Genomic DNA, 19,573 nt, shown 5'->3' with positions numbered 1-19,573 from the left:
CTGCTCAGACATATTAGGCAGCACTTAGGGCTCCTCTTTATGAGAACTGACCTTCAACAAAACAAAAGGGATTAGTGTGGTGGGAGCCCAGGCCAATTGGTTAAACATGTTTTTAACAAATTATCCCAGAAAAGATGAAATGTTTTCTTATAAAACTATTAAGCATGGCCGAAGTATGAGGTATAGTATGATCTGTATAGTATGCCCCATCAAAAATATTACTAGTGCTTTAAACTCCAGAGTACATTCTTTTAAAATGGAGTTCACTGGACAGATATCCCCTTTAATATTAGATAGGAATATTCTTTATCAGAGATTTAGGACACAGTTTTGTTAACTGGTAAAAAAAAAAAAAAAATGTAAATATGTAAGAATGTTTATTTGTTGCACATAACTTTTTTGGTATAAAATAAATGTAGAAGTTACCTGTGGAAGTTGTGCTGCCATCATTCTTATACTGCAGTATTACAGGTCAAAAAGAAGCGGAACGAATCCACTCATAAACTATTCTTAAAGTAACCTCATAACTGGAACTTCACATCTACAGGTATACCAAGTTGGTTTTTTTCCTCTTAAATCATATATAACTTATAGAATACACAAGCAGAATTCTCAGAGATTCTAGTTTCTGGGATTTCTGTAGGTTTATAATTTATGTGGTTAAGCATGAAAAAGGTGTTACAGCCACGTGGTAGTAGTTCTTACTTTACCAAGTAAATGGGCTCTTTCCCAGATACCATGGCCTCTCCGCTGGCGAGTGGTACCCTGACTCATTGGCAAGTTCCAGAAGCACAAAGAATGTAGGAACCAACCGTTTTTCCACTGCTCTATTTTAGCTGACCTTGAATACTCCATTTTTACAAATTTCTAAAAGTCACACCTGCAATTTGGAATGCAGTTTAGCCATATTTTATTGACTAGAACAAATGTGTTCTGTGTTAGACCCTTCGGACTTAAGAAATGGGCCTGACAGACACATCATTTGTTTTGATCATTGAAATGTTCTTTGTGAGGATCCGTTCCCTCTACATGAAAGGCAGTGTGGGAAGTATAGTCTGAAAACCAGAACCACTTTTTCAAAACTTACCCGTTTGACCCAATTTGGATATTCATTTCAGAAAACAGAAAATAAAGGAAGACTAAAAGCCTCAAATGAGCCTTAGAACTCTGATTAGAAGTGACGGTGATAAGGCATCAAAGTGAACGGGACACCTAGATTGGAGAAGATAAAATACTTTGGTCCAAGAATTGAAGTATATTAAGAATTTACCTAAATGTAATGATTTGCCTGCAGGAAAACAAAAAATGGCATACCCTGTCTGTAATTTGGAGACATCCCTCGAATGAAAATAATGTTCTACCAGTTGTATGAGAAAGTGGACGATCTAAATAGGAACAACACGGGGAGAATTTGCAGTGAATGGCAGTGCTAAAGGGAAAAGCAAAAGGGTAATGGTCTGTTTTGGCTTTTAGAAAACAAAAAGGCTTGAAGATTAATTTATTATTTTGCTTTCATTTTTGTTAAGGACAGAAAAATCCCTGATAGGCAACAAATACCAAGTTTGCAGTTTTATTCCTTTGGTACAAAACAGTGGAATGCCAGGCTAGCAAAGCAGCCAGGCGCTCATTTATGATTAAACTTTTTTTTACTGAGAAGGTACTGTCACCCTACCATAACTAGGTGGGTATTTCTTCCACTGTAATGATTGGGGGTTTGGTACAAAGCTGTTTTATGTGTTAGCTTCTTGCCCTCACCTGAGCAGTCCTGGGGGAGGTCACCCCTGAAATCCCAGAGCCATGTTTTCTACATGGTGTTACATTTTGGGGGAAGAAAAATGGAGATCAAAGTTAGCCACCTTGCTAGTGTTCTTCAAAATAAAGCTTCGACAGGATGGCGCAATGTCCTGGAAGAGCTGGTTTACCTCTGAGCTCCCTTCCAATTCTGACATTCCTCAAATCTTACCTGTGGCAACTAGTATGAGTGTTCATTATTTCAGCTTATCACTTTCTGTAAATTTGTTAGTATTGCAGCTCTCATCTGGAGTTTTACAGGCTGGCCTGGTTTGGTACGTGAGCAGGACGGCCCCAAGGCAGGGGAGCAACTCCTACGAAGCAGTCTGTAACCAGCAACTCTGAACTTGTGTGAGTGTTGAAGCAAAAGTTTCTCAAAAGTCTATACCCAGTTAAGGCTATGTAAACAACTTGACACAAAAATAACTTCCGATGCTTTTCAGCAGTACAGATCATCATTCAATTTATGGAATGGTCACTTCTGAGCCAACTCTTAATTCCCATACTACAAAATACTTTATTTTCACTTCTAATGTTCCCTTCCAGCAAATGACTACAAAATCCAGACCAGAAACTCCTTTCTGCCACACATGGCCAGGAGGCACTTCCTCTGTCGGCTGTGCCACAGCCTCACCTGGGAAGGGGGGCTGGCAGCTGGTGTCAGCCAAGAGGCAGTTCTTGCTTTACCAAGTACAGTGGCTCTTTCCCAGACACTGTGGCTTCTCAGCTGGTGGGTGGCACCCAGTCTCGTTGGCAAGTTTCCAGTATCTCTCTCGTAAAAGGAACGCTGCACCTTTTGGTTGTCTCTGGCGAGTGAAGATCCCCTTTTTATTTCCTAGAACTCTGAACGTTGCTAAAAACAAGCAAAGAGACGTTTTAGATGACTCCAATGGGCAAAGCTGGAGCCCAGCTGGACACTAAAAAATAGCCTTACAGTTTAGGGTGGTTTGGTCTAATGTGGCTACTTAATGGGGTTAAAGATTTACTACTGTTCCCCCAAAATACCTTAGCTCCTGGGAGTCAATTTTTCATCCGTTAGGGGAAACTACCCAAAATGGTTTATCTTTTACTTGCAAACTAAGGACTAAAACATTAAGGTACCCAGATGCCTGGTAACTGGAGGGAGCAGAGATGAAAAGTGGGAGCCAGAGTCCTGACCAGCCTAGGTGCCCAGGTGGGACCTCCCAGCAGATGTCCATGTCCTCCCAGCACCTTCCAGCGGGACTCCCCCTCCTGCTGGCAGGTCTGCCAGAGCTGAAGCTGGGTAGGGAGCGGAGCTGGCCATAGCCAGTCAGGACTGCGCTCGCAGCACACCTCCTCTCCAACCCTTTTGAAACCACAGTTTCCGTAAAACCAAAGTAGATCTTTCCCACCAAGAAGTTCAGACAACAGGGATTTCTTCCACAGTAAACAAATGGCAGGCACTGTACCAAGCACTTCATCAAATGGATCCCTACATCAACCTGCAGGGTGGTGGCTCTGTCCCACTGTACAGGTTCATGAAACTAGGTAACTTGTCCAAGGTCACAAAGCTAACTCGCACCACACAAAGCTGGGGCACCTGCTCAGGAAACTAGACTGCCATGCAGGGTATTTCCAGAAGCCATTCTTCTCATTAGCCAAGCAGAGTAGAGGCTCATGTTCTCATTCTTCTGTTTAACTCGTCCTATTCAAACTTTAATTAAACTTGAACCTTCCAAAGACCTGTCTCTCCCCTTAAGTAATGCACTGTAATTGCTACTACTACTAAACACTTCCCCACTCTCCAAATTGCCATCCTTAGTTTATGGTCTGGAGCAGCCCTATCTATCCCACTTGAGAAAGGTGTACAGATGTATTCTGGAAGACGTTTGAACACTCCCACACTCAACATGCCTGGCCAGCATGGCTCAATGGTTGAGCATCAGCCAGTGAACCAGGAGGTCACAGTTAATTCCCAGTCAGGGCACATGCCGGCTGTGGACTCAATCCCTGTGTGGGGCGTGCAAGAGGCAGCTGATCAACGATTCACTTTCATCATTGATGTTTCTATCTCTCCCTTCCTCTCTGAAATAAAAATATATTTTTTATCTGGGGGAGATAAGAGATCAACCGAACGACTTGTATACATGCATATAAGTACCAATGGACACAAAACTCTGGGGAGGGAAGGTATGTATGGGGGGGGGGGCAATGTTAAAATATGTACACAGATAATTTAATAAAAATATATTTTAAATTATATCTATATCTATCTATATATATATATATATATATATATATATATATATATATATATATATATATATATATAATTTTTTTTTAAATGCTTGGACCCTTCCCTGTGTTTGACAAACCTGCCTCGTACAAGTGAATATCTTAAATTCCTCAGGCTTTGTACCCTACTCGGGAATAATGAGTGTATTTCACAATGCCCACTTTTTCCTCGGACTGTTATGAAACAGACATGGCAAGTTAGCCATTCTGCCTCGAGAGAGTAGGCTCTCCCATTTGCTTTTTTACTGTAAAATGGGGAAGCAAGCAAGCAAGCAATTATTGCTTGTTAAAGGCAACTTACTTTTCCTACGAGACCTACATTGGTTAGATCCACTTTCTCCCTCTCCTTTCCAATGTTCCTACCACCAAAAGGCCTGAACTGAGAGACCGACCTGAAAAAATTAAGAATCAGTACATTCCATAAACCAAGTTACCACTTACATTGGTCAGTCATAAAATCGGCAAAATTCCAGATGAGCTCTCCAACCACATATTCTTTGCGTTTTTGATCCAGAACCAAATGATACTGCTCCAGCAGACTTTTCTGGTACTCCTCGCTGAACATCAGAGGTGGATCCTAGAATTCAAGGCAAAGAGAGAACTTAAGAATCAGAACTGGCAGAATTGTAAATGTCAGATAAAAATAAAGATCCATGTGATAAGAACCAAAATATCTGTCCTCAGGGTGGGCCGCTGGTGGTGTAGAGACAGCCAGGGTATGAAAAAAATATTTTTTTAAAAGAAACTTAATCTAACTACCGTATTTTTCGGACCATAAACCGCACTTTTTTCCCCCCAGAAGTGGGGGGGAAAAGTCCCTGCGTCTTATGGTCCAAATATAGCCTACACATATACTTTTAAAAAAAAGTTTTTTTACTTGCCCGGCTCTGTGTGGTCTCTGAGTGCTTGCCCGGCTCTAAAATGGTTCTAAATGCTGCTGTTTACTTTACAGGGTTGATTACATGTGTTTATGACTGTGATGTTGGGTTTTAATGCACATAAAATATTTTAGGACACTGTTTGTTTCAGAATCTTTTTTTCTTCATTTCCCTTCTCTAAAAACTGGTGCGTCTTATGGTCCAGAGCGTCTTATGGTCCGAAAAATACGGTACTTTATCAATATGATTTGCTTTATCTTTTCCATCTCTATTCACCAGATCTACTACACTGGAGGTAAAAATGTCTGACTAATTTAAAGCTCAAGTCTTCAGCAGCTGCCACTGTATGATTTGAGAACTAGTGTGACTCAGATTTACTCACCTCAGACTCACCTTTATCTGGTTTAGCACATTCATCATTCAACAAATAATCATTTAGTATGTGCTTATATGGCAGGTGTTGGACATGAAGTGATAAGCAAGAAAGATAAGTGGCCCCACCTTCACAGCCTTTCCAATCCAGTAAGAAAGACAAAGGGAGCTAAAACCGGTTTGGTCAATGGATAGAGCGTCGGCTTGGGGACTGAAAGGTCCCGGGTTCGATTCCGGTCAAGGGCATGTACCTTGGTTGCGGGCATATCCCCAGTGGGGGTGTGCAAGAGGCAGCTGATCGATGTTTCTAACTCTCTATCTCTCTCCCTTCCTCACTGTACAAAATCAATTATATTAAAAAAAAAAAAAGACAGGGAAATGTAACGAGGTGAGCGGGAGAGCAAAGGAGCCGGGGTGAGTTGGCTGAAGGAGCTAATGGACTCAGGGGCCACAGAAAACTCCCCTGAGGAACCTCTAAGCCAGACCTGCCAGGTGAGAAGGCCACGCCAACAGACCCCTCCAGCCTAGGTGAAGGGCTGTGTGTCCTGTACTAGGACAGAGACCTTTCCGACGTTCCTGGGTCTAAGTTTTCATCCCGTGGGAACCTGGGGCGGTGGGGGGTCAGGGAGGGGCTCTAGTGTTCGATGCTGAGGGATGCGGGATCCAGTCATTTGTGAGAGCACGAAGCCCTGTTGGCTCTGCCTTTCTTTTCCAGTGAGAAGGATTAAAACGCTGTATACGAAGCACTGAGAATACAACTGTACAACTGAGGCACAGTTTTGTTTCCGGTCCAAAGTTGAATTTGAGGGCAGGGCAAGATGTAGATTTTCTTACTTTGCTTTAATGGATATAACCTTGCATTGTCTACTATGAGTCACACGTGGCTATTTAAAACTAAATTAGCCGAAACCGGTTTGGCTCAGTGGATAGAGTATCGGTCTGTGTACTGAAGGGTCCCAGGTTTGATTCCGGTGAGGGGTGTGCAGGGGGCAGCTGGTCGATGTCTCTCTCTCATCAATGTTTCTAGCTCTCTATCCCTCTCTCTTCCTCTCTGTAAAAAATCAATAAAATATATTTTTAAAAAATAAAAATAAATTTAAAACTAAATTAAACCCAATCAACTCTTAGTCACATTTCAGGTCCTCAAAGGCCAGGTGTTGCTATGGCTGCCCTTGGGGGCAGTGCAGACACAACAACACTTCCATCGCTGCAAGGGTTCTAGCAGACAGTGCTAACCTAGGCGCTCGCAGAATTTCCTACAAATTCAGAGTTGGCACCTTTTCAGAGAGGGAGAACAAATATGCATAGACACTGTCTTCATGAGCTAGTTCCCTCCTTTGCCAGTTTGCAGAAGTGTTATTCTGTGTAAGCAAGATGAATTTAAGGGTGTGAACAGAATAATACAGTTCATATGGGTAGCTGTTAGACATACCAAGAATCAGCCTACTAAGGATTGTGTGGCAACAAAGAATCCCAATAGTTGTGATGGGAGTATGAGGTGGCTGGGGTGGAGACAAAGGGTTGGCTGTGGTTCAAGAATCCCCATGAAAAAAAGTCCCCACAAGATGCCAGAAGCCAATCCCAGCATGGCTGAATCATCTGGGAATGGCTAAAGGCATTTCCTTAAACTTGAAAAGGATACATAAATTGATTGCTGGCTGCCAGACAGCTCAGGGCATCTTAATCTACATTCTATCGCCTCCTCCTGGCCAAACACCTGAACAGCCAAGGCAATTCCCCAATCTGACAATGGATTCTGTACCTAACCCTACCCTTTGATGTGTATATCTCCACCTTGCCTTAGGACAAATTCTGTTAATAAATAGCAAGGGGACCTGAGACAAGGAGAACTAAGACTCATCTGGCACCCCAAATGCCTTCCAAAATTATGTCTCATCTCTGGACTCTTAATTTACGCACAGCGCCTTCTCCGGATTACAGAACCCTTCTAGATGCTGGATCAAGACCCACAGGCAGCAAGACAAAGCAGCATATCTCTGGTGAGGAAATGGACAAAACAATGAGAAAAGAGCTAGTGATTAAAACTTGCTCCAAGATTTCGTGCATTCCCTTAGCAAACACTGTTTAGCACCCATGGTGTGCTGACCACTGCTTAGTGCTGGCAAAGCAACAATGAATAGGGTTCAGTCTCCCTCCTAGAGCTCACAGTCTGGTCAAGGCAGAGCCAAAGAAATGACAGTGTACAGTGAGAGACAGCAAGACGGAAAAATCGAGGACAGGGAAGTTTCCTCTGCCTGGCAGATGGGGTAAAGGCCACCACAGAGGGATCACTGGTTGGACTGTCATGCTAACAAGGGCATTCCAGGCAGAAGGAGGCCAATAGCTTTAAAGAGGCTGCCTCTGAGAACCAAGTGAGGGGAGGCCTGCATGGTAGGCAGCGTGCATGTGGAGGGGCAGGCTGGGTGAGGCTAAAGAACTGCAGGGAGGTTGTCAGGATAGGTGAGGTGGGGGAGGAAAGGAGGTACATTTCTAACCTAGGGCAATGAGTGACATCACTGCCCAAGACAGAGAAGGGACAGAATGTTCTGCATTACTTACATGGTGAAACCCTGAGATGGCATCCGCCCCATACTCGCTCTGAATAATCGGCTTCTGATAGGTCTTGTACCAGTTCTCAAACTGGGTGGCCAGTTGCAGCTGAATCACCTCCAGGTGCCCAAAGTCATGATACCAGGAGAAGTAGCTGTTCACACAGATAACATCCACGTATGGTGCCTAGGACAAGAGCATGAAAGCTTGTCCCTGCACCCGAAGATGGTGGAAGTCAGGACTCTCCTGCTCAGGAGCCATTCTGACAGAGCAGGTAAAAAGGGGACATGGAAAATGATCTAGATGCTTACATGTGTAGTCAAGGAGTGACGCGAATGGACAAGTCTACACTCCTGGACGGACGCTCCTGACCTGGCTAAGGTTCTGGCGAGGGCTGAGGCTGAGGGAGCTGCCCTAAGTGGAAGCCTAGGGCCCATCCAACTGGATTCTGTTCCTCTCTAGCTAGTGAACTGGATTCTGCTCTTCTCTAGCTATGCTCCTGTCACTAGCTAGAGAGGAACAGAAGACAGGGCTGTAGTCTTCCCCCATCTGGCCCTAGAGAAATATTCCCAACTGAGATGCAGTTTTCCCCGTACTGTTTCTGAGCCTGTACTGTGGGCCCTCAAGTGGCTGGAAGATTCCCTCCTAGCAGGGTAGCCACGATGATGGAGCGAAATAGCCTTGAGTCTAACCAACAGAGCTCAGGAGTCGGCAGCAAAGACTGGACAGCCCAACGTTGAGTCTCTAATGCCAGGCTCGCCTCCAGATCCTGCACCGGGACTGGTATGGGCTCTTTCCCAAGTGACCACAGCCTCTTTCCAAACCGTGGTGGGGAATGCAGAGGGAGAGGAAGCTGCGGGCACCTCTGGGTGGACACGTGTACATGATCACACATCCCGCCAGGTGAGTCTGCAGCCCGAGGCGGCCCTGCTGGTGCTTCATCTTTATGCCTCTGTCTCGACAGATGGCAGCGGAGCACCAGGGCTGTGAGCTTCTTTCTACTGGGCGATCACAATTTATGTTTCTATAGTGTTTTCTCATCCATTGTCTCTCTAGATGACTTCTCTTTCTGTGGCACTTCCCTCCTAAGTGCTGCCGTCAGTTCTCCAGGGGAGCATTTCTTTGTGCCCATGTTTTTCAGCTTCCAGTGCAATTGAACGCATTGTTTCTAAAGGGCTGCTGTGCCAGGGCACAGGAGTAGGGGGGGGGGGGACCACGGTGAGGGAGGCTGTTGGGCCAGCCAGCTTTGGGGTCCTGCGCTTGGATCCTCAATCTAGATCTAGTCAATGGTTCCCAAAGCTGGCTGATGACCGGAGTCACTGCAGAGCTTTTTACAGCTCAGATTCCCACCCTGGACTGACTCGATCGGCATCTCAACATCCAGACACCTTAGTGGTTCTGATGATCAGCCAGGTTTGAGAAACAATGGACAATGATGACTTGAGTCTCCCTTAAAACTTGGCCACTGTATGAGCACAGTAAACAGAGGTGCATACAAGTAAACGGAGGCACCTAGAATCTGAAACGAGGAATTAAATTTCCGTGTGCCTGGCCTCCTTGGATTAGGAAGCCACACTGCCCAGTGAATAGCAGGTAGTTATCTTTGACCTACAGCCCGTCTATGAAAACACTGGACTGGCCGTTCATGATTCTTCCCCTCACGTGGCCCAGGAGCCCCCCGCCCCCCACCTCGAGGATTCTGCTGTACAAGGTGTCCCCTAATGGCCTGGGCCCACATCAGGAGCAAGGACTCGAGGACAGGAGAAATGAGAGGTGTGGGGCGCCCCCAGGCTCACCCCGAGGTCTGCGTCATACTTGGAGTTGGTCACGAAGGTCACAGGCCGGGAGGGGTCCAAGGCTTTGGTGTGAGCAATCAGCGTCCTGTCGTGGAGGCAGAAGACAGGGCTGCCGACAACTGAGAGGGGCTGTCAGCCACCTCTCAATCCCTCCCTCTCATCCCGTCCCCCCCAAATCCACTGCTCCCCTCCTTCCTCTAAGTGTATTTTAGGTATGAAAACACGTCCCTCTAGTCCCTCATGTTTGCTGACATCATTCCTTCTCCCTCCCCAACTCCGAGCTTCCCCTCCTCCAAAGAGGCCACCTCGCAGGGAGACCTGGGTCGTCAGGCTGGGCACTGCCAAAAACTTGGTTCTGAATCTCTGAAAAAGCTCTTGACAACAGGATTGGATGGGGTGTTGATTAGAACGGCGGTTAATTTAACAAATAATTAGGGAGTGGTGCTGGGTATCAGGGTGTGTGCTGTGTGCAGGGCCCTCACACACACTTCACAGCTGTGTCATAGCTTGTGGAGCGTGGGAGCAGAGGCACTTGCAGGTGTGAGAAATTGCAACTACACGTGGTAGCAGGAAAGGGGGTTCTAGGAGACCATCAGTCCCAGGGCCCCTCACTGACAGGGGAGTCAGCGTGGGCCTCTCTGAAGAAACGGCATTCATGCTGAGTCGCATGAACCGAGGAGGGAGGGCAAGGAGAGGCTTCCCAGCAGAGGAACCCGTCAGAGGTCTCCCAGGGCTGGTCACCCGCACTCCCTGTTTAAGCCCATGTTCCTCTATTCCTTCCTCACACCTTTTCTTTCCTCTACACCTTCTCCTCATAATCGCTTTTCTCATTCGAAGGCTCTGCTTTCCACAGGCCAGGACTGTACCCCTTACCCTCAAGCCTCGAACCCACACGCCGAAAGGGCCTGTGTGTCCCCTGGGAAGGTTCAAAGTCCAGCTGAGCTCCTCCAGCCCGGACAGCTCTATCCACGCCCTGCCCCATCCTGCTGCTCCCAAACTCATGCATCTCCCTCGTCCCGCCTCCCAGAAAAGCCCGTCTGAAACCTCAGGCACCCGTTCCTGGAAGCCTATCCTTTCACCCTCACAACAAAAATTCTGTCCACCAGCCCTGGCTCAACACACTATGGGCCCCATGCACTCTGGGGCTGTGTGTGCAGAGCAGTGGGTCACTTTGCCCAGGTGGGCCACTCCTCAGAGCCTTCTACAGGTGTGGCTCAGCTAAGAGCAGTCCATGAAACTGGCATGCAATGTGCCTCAGGGAGTGTTTTGATAGCCTCTTGCAGCAAGTGAAATGATTTTCCTCTGCAGGCAAAGTTATAACGGGCAGGACTGTAAGGAAGAGAAGGAACCCAAGTCCCGGCACCAGCACCAGCCTGCCTTGCTTCACAGCTGGGCCTCACCTGGGCACTTCACAAGCCCAGTATAAGTATCAACCATCTACAGATCTCTCTGTAGCTCCTGCCCGGTGGCCCCAGGCAGTGGCTGACTTAGCACCTCCTGGGAGGCTCCAGAGCCAGAGCATCAGGTAAACAGCTTCAGGTTATACCAGATTACAACTCTACACATCCACAAGCAACACACTCAAGGGGCAGACTCAGTGAGCACCAAAACCCCACTGAAGCAAGTCCTGCTTCACAGAGAAATCTGCACAGCTGCTCTTCCACTGCAGTCATAGCTGGTTTTCACAGCCAATTGGGTTGGAGGTCAAATCCTCCCAGTGATACTAATAGTAATCAGGGCATACCTAGAATGTCCAGCTCAGGTGACTGGGGAGGCTGAGCCACTGGGCTCTACAGGACACCTACTTACAAGGCCCCCTACAGATTCCAGGAGACATAGCAGCTCTACCCAATACATAGAAACAAACACAGGGACAAATAAACATGTCAGAAATGGAAGCAAGCAAACTACTGGATATAGAGTTCAAAGGATGGTTTTAAGGTCACTCAAGGATCTTAATGAGAGCTTCAAGGGACTCAAAGAATGCTTCAAGGAACTTAGTGAGACTTTTAAGTATCTTAGTGAGAAGGTTGAAAATATGAAAAAGGACCGGTCAGAAGTTAAGCCTACACTATTGAAATAAAGAATAATTTACAGGGATTCAACAGTAGAGGATTCTGATAATCAAATCAATGCTTTGGAATATGAGGAAGCAAAAACACCCAATCAAAAGAACAGAAGAAAAAAAAATCCAAAAATATAAAAATAGTGTAAGGAGCCTCTGGGATGATGTCAAGCATACCAAAATTTGCATTATGGGGGTACCAGGAGAAGAGAGAGAGGAAGATATTGAAAACCTATTTGAAGAAATAATAACAGAAAATTTCCCCTATCTGGTAAAAAAAAATAGACTTAGAAATCCAGGAAACACAGAGTCCCAAACAAGAGGAACTCAGAGGCCCACACCAAGACACATCATAATTAAAATGCTAAAGACAAAGAGATAATCTTAAAAGCAGCAAGAGAAAAGCAGTTACCTACCTACAAGGGAGCACCCATACAAACAACTGATTTCTCAACAGAAACTTTGCAGGCCAGACGGGAGTGGCAAGAAATATTCAAAGCGATGAATAGCTACAACCAAGTGATGAATAGCAAGGAGCTACTCTATACAGCAAAGCTATCCTATATAATAAAAACCTAATATGCTAAGTGTTCAGTCCGTCCATCCGACCAATCAAAGCATAATATGCTAATGATATGCTAAGGCTGCTCAACTGCTCACTATGATGTGCACTGACCACCACGGGGCAGGTTAGCTTCCTGCTGGGGTCCAGCTGATACCGTGTTTCCCCAAAAATAAGACATCCTCCGAAAATAAGACCTAGCACATAGAAAGATAAGACATCCCCTAAAAATAAGACCTAGCGCAACTTTGGGAGAAAAAATTAATATAAGACACTGTCTTATTTTCAGGGAGACAGGGTAGGAACTGAGTGAGACAGGTTGGACATGCCCTGGAGCCCTCCTATGGTCCCTCCCCTGCTGGCCAACTTCCCGGGTCCCTCCTTGGCCCTGATCGTACATCGGTGTGGGTCTCTGCCTGGCCTGCACCCTCTTGCAATCTAGAACTCCTCAAGGGATATTGGAGAGCCAGTTTCGGCCCAATCCTGCAGGCCAGGCAGAGGGACCCCCTGGTGCATAAATTCATGCACTGGGACTCTAGTCATTTAGAACTGAAGGTCAGATAAAAAGCTTCACATACAGGAAAAAGCTAAATGAGTTCATCATCCACCAAACCAATTTTATGTGAAATGTTGAAGGGTATTCTTTATGAAGAGGAAGAAGAGATAAAAAATATGAACAATCAAATGGCAATAAATACATATCTATCAACAATTGAATCTAAAAGTCAAAATAAACGAACAAGAAATCTAATGAACAAAATAAACTGGTGAATAAAATAGAATCAGAGGCATGGAAACATGGAGCAAACTGACAAATCTCAGAGGGAAGCTGAGGGGACCTGGGGGAGGAAATTAGCAAAAGATCTTACATGCATATATGCATTACCTATGGACACAGACAATAGGGCGTGAAGTCTGGGGTGGGCTGGGAACCGGGTGGAAGGTGACAATGGGAAAAACGGGGCACATCTATAATACCCTCAACAGTAAAGATTTTAAAAAAGACAGAACCAAGGAAGATAGGGAAAGGAGAATCCCTCCCAGTGTGGAAACACTGCCCCAAGTGGTGTTTCTTTCCATTGCAATGCAGGGAGAGGGGAGCAGGGAGGGAAGAGCTACTTGGAACCATGAACTTTAGATGGCCTGGTCCTATCCAAATGTAATACTTTAGAATACTTAGACATTGAAAAGCCTGTTTATAATTATGTGGGCAGATAAGCTGGTTTTATGAAGCTTAGTTCCACTTCACAGATGAGCCGAAGCATGACAAAGTGGATGTTTTTTTTTTTTAGTTTAATATACTAAGTTTCCCAGGAATGGACACACCATTAAAGGTGAGGGTAGATTAGCCCTAGCCTGTTTGGCTCAGTGGACAGCACTGGCCTGTGGACTGAGGGTCCACAGTTCAAGTCCAGTCAAGGGCACATGCCTGGGGTTGCGGGCTCGAACCCCAGTGTGGGGTGTGCAGGTGGCAGCCAATCAATGATTCTCTCTCATCGTTGATGTTTCTATTTCTCCCTTCCTCTCAGAAATAAGTTTTATATATATATATATATATATATATATATATATATATATATATATATAATTTTTTTTTTTTTTTTAAGTGAGAGATTATACTTGGTTTCGTGTGGAACTTTACCTAGAGTGGTTCACCATTTTGGAAATGTGTGGCACTGAAGGGAACTGTTTGGGGTACCAGTGCCAACACGGCACTACTGCTGTTAGCTTCTGGAGTTATGCTTTCAAGGGATTCTGCATCTGGCCCCTTCACTGGTCTTCTAGGGAGTCAGGCCCATGAATTCATTTATTATATAAATGACTCCTTGATATCACAGTTAGGCCATGTCACTATTTTTTTTTTAACTTAAAGTTACATGTATAAGTAGGTTAAAGTTACCTCTGGATGTCATTTCAGGTGTGAAAAGCAGACTCTGAGTCTCACTGGGTTGAAATTACAACAGGTGGGAAGAGATCTGGTCCCCTGAACTGAGCACGTCTGGATGCTCTCAAGTCTGGGCTGGGAGCTGGCTGCTGGCTCCCCTACAGCACACACCCTCCTCGGGGAGGCCTCAGCGGCAGGGTCACTTCCCCGGCCCAGGCCAGGCCGGGCCAGGAGAGGGCACTCACTTGAAGTAGTAACCCGCAGGTCCCAGGGAGGAAGCGGGCTCGTTGGCCACGGACCACATCACGACGGCCGGGTGGTTCTTGTCCCTGCGCACCAGCTCCTCCATCACCTCCAGGTGGTGCTGCAGAGACTGGTTGTTGTAGCTCTGGCTGCGGGTGGGGAGAAAAGGGAGTGTGTCCTCGTCCCCTGCCACGGTGGCCGGCGGGGCAGCCTGGCAGCGGGCACTCACCTCAGCACGATGCCCACGCCAGGACTCTCGTCGATGACCACGACCCCATACTGGTCACAGAGCTGCATCACCTCCTCCGCATAGGGGTAGTGGCTGGTCCGGAAGGCGTTGGCACCAAGCCAGCGAAGCAAGTTCAAGTCCTTCATCAGCAGCGGCCAGTCGAAGCCCTTCCCTCGGATCTAGAGGACAGCAAACTAGAGTGGTCCCTGCCTCCTGCCCTGGTGCACTTCCTTCCAGAGCTGGGCCCGTCGGCCCTCTACCCAGCCGTGCACGGACCCCATCAGGCAGCAGTTTTGAGCAGTTTGCTTAACTGCTCTGAGCTGCCCTCAGCCACTGCAGGGGCACGGGGAAGGTAAAGATGAGGAACAGCCCCACAGGGACCCGGGAGCCCCAACTCACGTCTGCATCCTCATGCTTGTTGACCCCACGGAAATAGAAAGGCTTCCCGTTAATGAGGAACTGGTTCTTGGTGACAGCCACAGTGCGAATCCCCACGGGGAGCAAGTAGAAGTCAGACACGTCCCCAGCTGCCGTCTGCACAGTCAGCCTCGCCTATGAAAGCCAAGCACTGGAGTGAGGCATCCTTTTTTTTTTTTTTAATCAATCTTTATTGTTCATATTATTACAAAAGTTCCTCATTTCTTCCCCCCTCCACCAGGTTCTCACCCCACCCTCCGCCCCCCTCTCCTCCCCCATTGTCCTCATCCATAGGTGCACAGTTTATGTTCAGTCTCTTCCTCCCTCCCTTTCCCCGATAGTAAATCCCTTTTCAGATAGTAAATCAGTTACTTAGCATTTTCTCAGATCAATAATACCTCCACATGCCCAAAGATACACTTCACACAAAAGACATTTCCAAACAGGTCAACCAGCCTCATCCAGGCCCTGCACAAGGCACTGGAGTGAGGCATCCTTAACGGCCGAGTCCCACACAGGCGCCCAGCAGCAGAACGGCCAGTGAAAACCACAGCAGCCCACCTCTGGGACACATGCAGAGAGACTGGGAAATTACAGGCTCTTGCCATTAGCAAGGAAGAACCTTTCCCCACCCTTCCTGCCGGAAGCCAATTCCAGCCTGTCAGCAGGGCTGAATCATCTGGAGATTGCTGAGGGCATTTCCCCAAATCTGAAAAGGATGTCTGCTTGCTGCCAGACAGCTCAGGGCATCTTAATCTACATGTTTCTGCCTCCTCCTGGCCAAACACCTGAACAGCTGGAGGTAGTTTCAGCAATCTGACAATGGATTCTGTGAACTAAACCCTAGCCTTCCATGTGTATATCTCCACCTTGCCTTAGGATAAATTGTGTTAATAAAAAGCGAGGGGTCCTGAGACAAAGAGAACTTGGTTTCTTTAGCCAAGCTCCTCTGACTTCCCATGATGCCTTTCAAAATTATGTTTTGTCTCTGGACTCTTGTTTATTTACACACAGCGCCTTTTCCAGATTTCTGAACCCTTCTAGATTCTGGATCAAGGCCACCGGCACCTGCCCCTCGAGCCTGCTCTTCAAATCTGGGCTGCCCCATCCAGGGTTGAAAAAAACTTGGGCTGAGAATGCTTCAGTCCAATTGACTAGGAAGCTCAGAGGCCCATACCTGCCAGTCCATCTGTCCAATCACCTGCTAAAGCCAGGTAAGGTTGCTGGAAGAGGGCAGAAGGCCTCCCACAGCCTCAGTCTTAACTGCCATTACCTCCAATGTGTACAGGTAGGCAGGGTGCTCATGCATCAGGTATGGCCACCAGAGGTGGGCATTGGGCACCTGCAGCTGGCCGCGGCCTCCAGACCCCTGGGCCACAATATTGCCTTTCTCATCCCAAAGGAATACTTCCAGCTCAAAGTGTTCACTGCCCTGGATGGAAATCTGGTAATACACCAGCCCTGTGGGAGTGGAAAACAAGAGATCAGAAAAAAGAGAAGGAAAGATGTGATCTGGGTCACACAGGTGGGAGGACCCTGAAGCCACCACCGAGACCCCAGCCAACAATTGTTTATTTTCTGAGCTTGACCTGCAGTGAGGGGACTGAGGGCAGCACAGTGGGGAAGGGACATGGGATCTCCATGTAGCCTGAGTGATGTGATTTTAGGCAAGCCCATTTCTCAATGGGCTTTATTTCCTCATAAAATGAGGTCAGGCCAGATGGTATTTCAGAAGCCCTTCCCAGCTTACACAGGCTGGATTTTAGCTCCTTAGGTAAAGGGGACCCTGTGAGGGTTAAGAAATGCAGGAAGAGCCTTTCTCCTGCAGCATCTTTCAAAGCTGGGAGCAGAGCCACTCTGAGGCTGGGGGAGGGAAGAGCCTGCCGGAGCCCTCACCGGTGCCTTGGTCCACGCTGGTGGTGACGTCGATGTCATCGATGTAGGCGGTGGGCGTGGTATAGAGGATCACCGGCCGGTGCAGTCCCGCGTAGTTGAAGAAGTCAAAGTGTGTGTTCTGGACAAAGTAATTGTTGGGGTACCTAGAGGGGGAGGACAGTGGCCGACTGGGGTCTTGCCCTGAGGCCCTCCCCTCACTTCCGCTAAGGCAGGAGGGAAGGCCACGGGCAGGGTGGGGACTGGAATGGGGAGCAGGTTCCGCTCACTTGGAGGTATCGGTCTCGTAGACGATGGTCCCCGGCGGCAGGGTGTGGGGGGTGAGCGTGTTGTTGACGGCGATGGTGATGCGGCAGGAGGACATGGGCCCAACCTGGACCAGCTTGCTGATGTCAACCTCGAACGGAAGATGGCCCCCCTCGTGCTCGGCCACATGGACCCCGTTCACCCACTGCGGACACAGGAAAATAGGGGGGAGGGGGCCGGAAGGAAGGGCCACTGCCATCTCAGAAACCCCTCACACAGAGGCGCCCTGCCCGCGTCTGCCCGCCTCACCAGCCTGATGGGAGGAATGGAGCACCAATGGAGATCAGACAACCCGCCCCAATGTGGGGCATGAGCGTTTCCCCCCACCCACCCCAGAAGACAGCCTGTCGGGTGAGAGCTGGGAGTCAGGCACCCAAGGAAGACCCGTGCGTGCCCAGCGGCCGCGCCTGCCCGCTCGCCCTGCCTGCTGCTCGCCATACTGACCACGATGGCATGGTAGTGGGCGCTGCCGATCCTCAGCACCACTCTCGTGTGCGTGTCCTGGGTCCACCGCTGGGGCAGCACTGCCTCTCGTTCGTACCACACCCAGCCGACAAAGCCACGCAGCCGCCCGTCCTGGCCCACGTCATTGAAGCTGGAGGGGACAGGCATGTCCAGGGTGGGACCCGACTGGGGAAGGAAGGGCCGGGATCAGGTCCAGACCACCCGGGAATCTGAGACGGGGCCCAGGCAGCCCCCTTCCCCAGAGGCCAGGTTCCCCTGCAGCCCTGTCTTCAGACCCCGGAAGTCCAGGCCGCCTCGCCATTTGTGATTCTCTGCCAGCAACTGACCAATGTCTTTTACAGAGCTCATTTCATTTTCACAGCTCCATGATGTGGACACGAGCCACTCACTCACTCAGTGGACAGTGCAGGGAGCACCTGCAGTGCTGTTCTGGGCACCAGGGAGACAGCGGTGAGCAGGCCTCTGCGGGCAGGCGGGCAGCTCTCTGAAGAGCACGCTGACAGGGGCAGGGGACCATCTTAGGGGTCGGGGAAGGCCTTTTGGGGCCAGGGCCAAGGGGATACGGCCTCAGGACGACCTGGGGGAACTGGGTGAGCCTGCGCCCGCCCGGCCGGGAATCCCGTGGACACCTCGGGTCCAAGGCAGGGCAGGAGTGAGGCGGAGAGCTCAGTGAGCCGGACACAGCCTGGCTTTCCTAAGGACAGCGTGGATGTGGGAGGTGGGACCGCTAAGCAGGGGATTTCCTCAGTCCTTCACAGCTCTATCCCCAGGGTCTGACACAAGCTCTGGAACCGGATAAATACTGGCTGAATGGATGGATGGATAACTTGCAGATCAGGGATCGCCTGCTAGGATGGTTTGTGTCCAAGGACTGGTGGGGCCAGTGCTTTCTCAAGGCCACCAGCAATAGGGTCTCCAGCACCAGGGAAAGAGGTGGCCCAGGACAGCGCAGCCTGAATGAAAGGAGGATCGATCGGCAGCGCCCAGAGAACAAGAGGAAGATAACTGACTGGCCGCCCCAAGAGGAAGGCGGGCCATGCAGGGGCTGCTTCGCTGGGGAAACTGTGAGTGGGGCACATGCCTGGCACCCAGCACCCCTCCACCGCCACTTCCTTTTTTTCCTTCCCTGCTGAATGCTGGGCTGCAACCCCCAAAATAGGATCTGGAGAGGTACCCAGGCTAGTCCCAGCCCACTTCTGGCTGACCCGACTCCAGGCAGAGGGGAGACCTGGGGGGGTCCCAGGCTGGACCTCTACTTCAACCTGGACCCGCGGTCCTGCCGGCCAGGGCAGAGCTGGTCCCGAGGAGTCCGACGCCCGCCCTCCCCCCGCTGCCCTCCCTCCTCCCGCTGCCCGCCCGGCTCGGCCCGGCCCACCCCACTGGCCGGGCTGGACCAGGCCCTTCCCGCCCCGGGAGGGTGGGCGCCCGCCCCGCAGACTTTCGGTTCCGGTCTGCCCTCGGCTCTTCAGCCTTTCCGCGACCGCAGATCCCCCTGCCCCCACCTCTCCAAGCCGGTTACCCTGAACCCCTCCGGGCCGCAGCCCCGCGGGCTCCCCGGGACTCCCCGCCCCCGGCGCCCGCACCTCCCGCAGCGGCGCCCGGTACCACTGCTGCTCGAAGCCCTGCCGCCGGTTCTCGGAGAAGTCGGCACGGAACTTCCAGAGGCCGCCGAGCTCCTTGCGCTCCCGCGACGGGCTCTCCCGCGGGTACAGCATCCCGCCCCGCAGCGCCAGCGCGCAGCCCCACAGCAGCGGCCCGAGCGCCCAGAGCCCCGCCGCCCGCCGCGCCATGGCTTCCGCGCGCCCTCCCGCCGCTCTCCGCTCTCCGCTCTCCGGGTGCAGGGGGCGCCGCGTGGGAGGCGGGGC

The 19,573-nt window shown here is 49.5% G+C and overlaps 1 protein-coding gene across 2 annotated transcripts; it reads right to left on the bottom strand.

Moving 5' to 3' along the window:
• Positions 1-305: 305 nt before the first annotated feature.
• GUSB (glucuronidase beta) lies at positions 306-19,540 on the bottom strand. Of its 2 annotated transcripts, XM_045571240.1 has the most exons (13): positions 19,292-19,540; positions 17,688-17,873; positions 17,207-17,388; positions 16,941-17,083; positions 16,318-16,505; positions 15,027-15,179; positions 14,628-14,806; positions 14,401-14,547; positions 9,644-9,728; positions 7,857-8,033; positions 4,489-4,624; positions 2,460-2,644; positions 306-409 (listed from the first exon to the last, which is right to left on the bottom strand). In XM_045571240.1, exons 1-12 carry the CDS (start codon positions 19,496-19,498, stop codon positions 2,475-2,477), a joined length of 1,953 nt encoding a protein of 650 aa, XP_045427196.1. In that variant the 5' UTR covers positions 19,499-19,540; the 3' UTR covers positions 306-409; positions 2,460-2,474. The 2 variants fall into 2 exon arrangements, with proteins under 2 accessions (XP_045427196.1, XP_036265363.1); XM_036409470.2 differs by lacking the exon at positions 306-409 and having other exon boundaries at positions 2,295-2,644.
• Between the last annotated feature and the right edge of the window lie 33 nt (positions 19,541-19,573).

This window comes from Pipistrellus kuhlii, unplaced genomic scaffold (assembly GCF_014108245.1).
Source record: "Pipistrellus kuhlii isolate mPipKuh1 unplaced genomic scaffold, mPipKuh1.p scaffold_m20_p_4, whole genome shotgun sequence".
NCBI lineage: Eukaryota > Metazoa > Chordata > Mammalia > Chiroptera > Vespertilionidae > Pipistrellus > Pipistrellus kuhlii.
The sequence above is the reverse complement of the archived record's forward strand: the minus strand, read 5'-3'. Positions and strand labels throughout refer to the sequence as shown.

What these genes read in the sequence shown, in the direction of transcription:
- GUSB (XM_045571240.1), bottom strand. Translation starts at nt 19,498, where the DNA reads ATGGCGCGGCGGGCGGCGGGGCTCTGGGCGCTCGGGCCGCTGCTGTGG. An exon ending in CCCACTACCATGCCATCGTG is followed by an intron (nt 17,389 to 17,687) that starts GTCAGTATGGCG and finishes CTGTGTCCGCAG; the next exon opens with TGGGTGAACGGGGTCCATGT. An exon ending in TACGAGACCGATACCTCCAA is followed by an intron (nt 17,084 to 17,206) that starts GTGAGCGGAACC and finishes CTCCCCCTCTAG; the next exon opens with GTACCCCAACAATTACTTTG.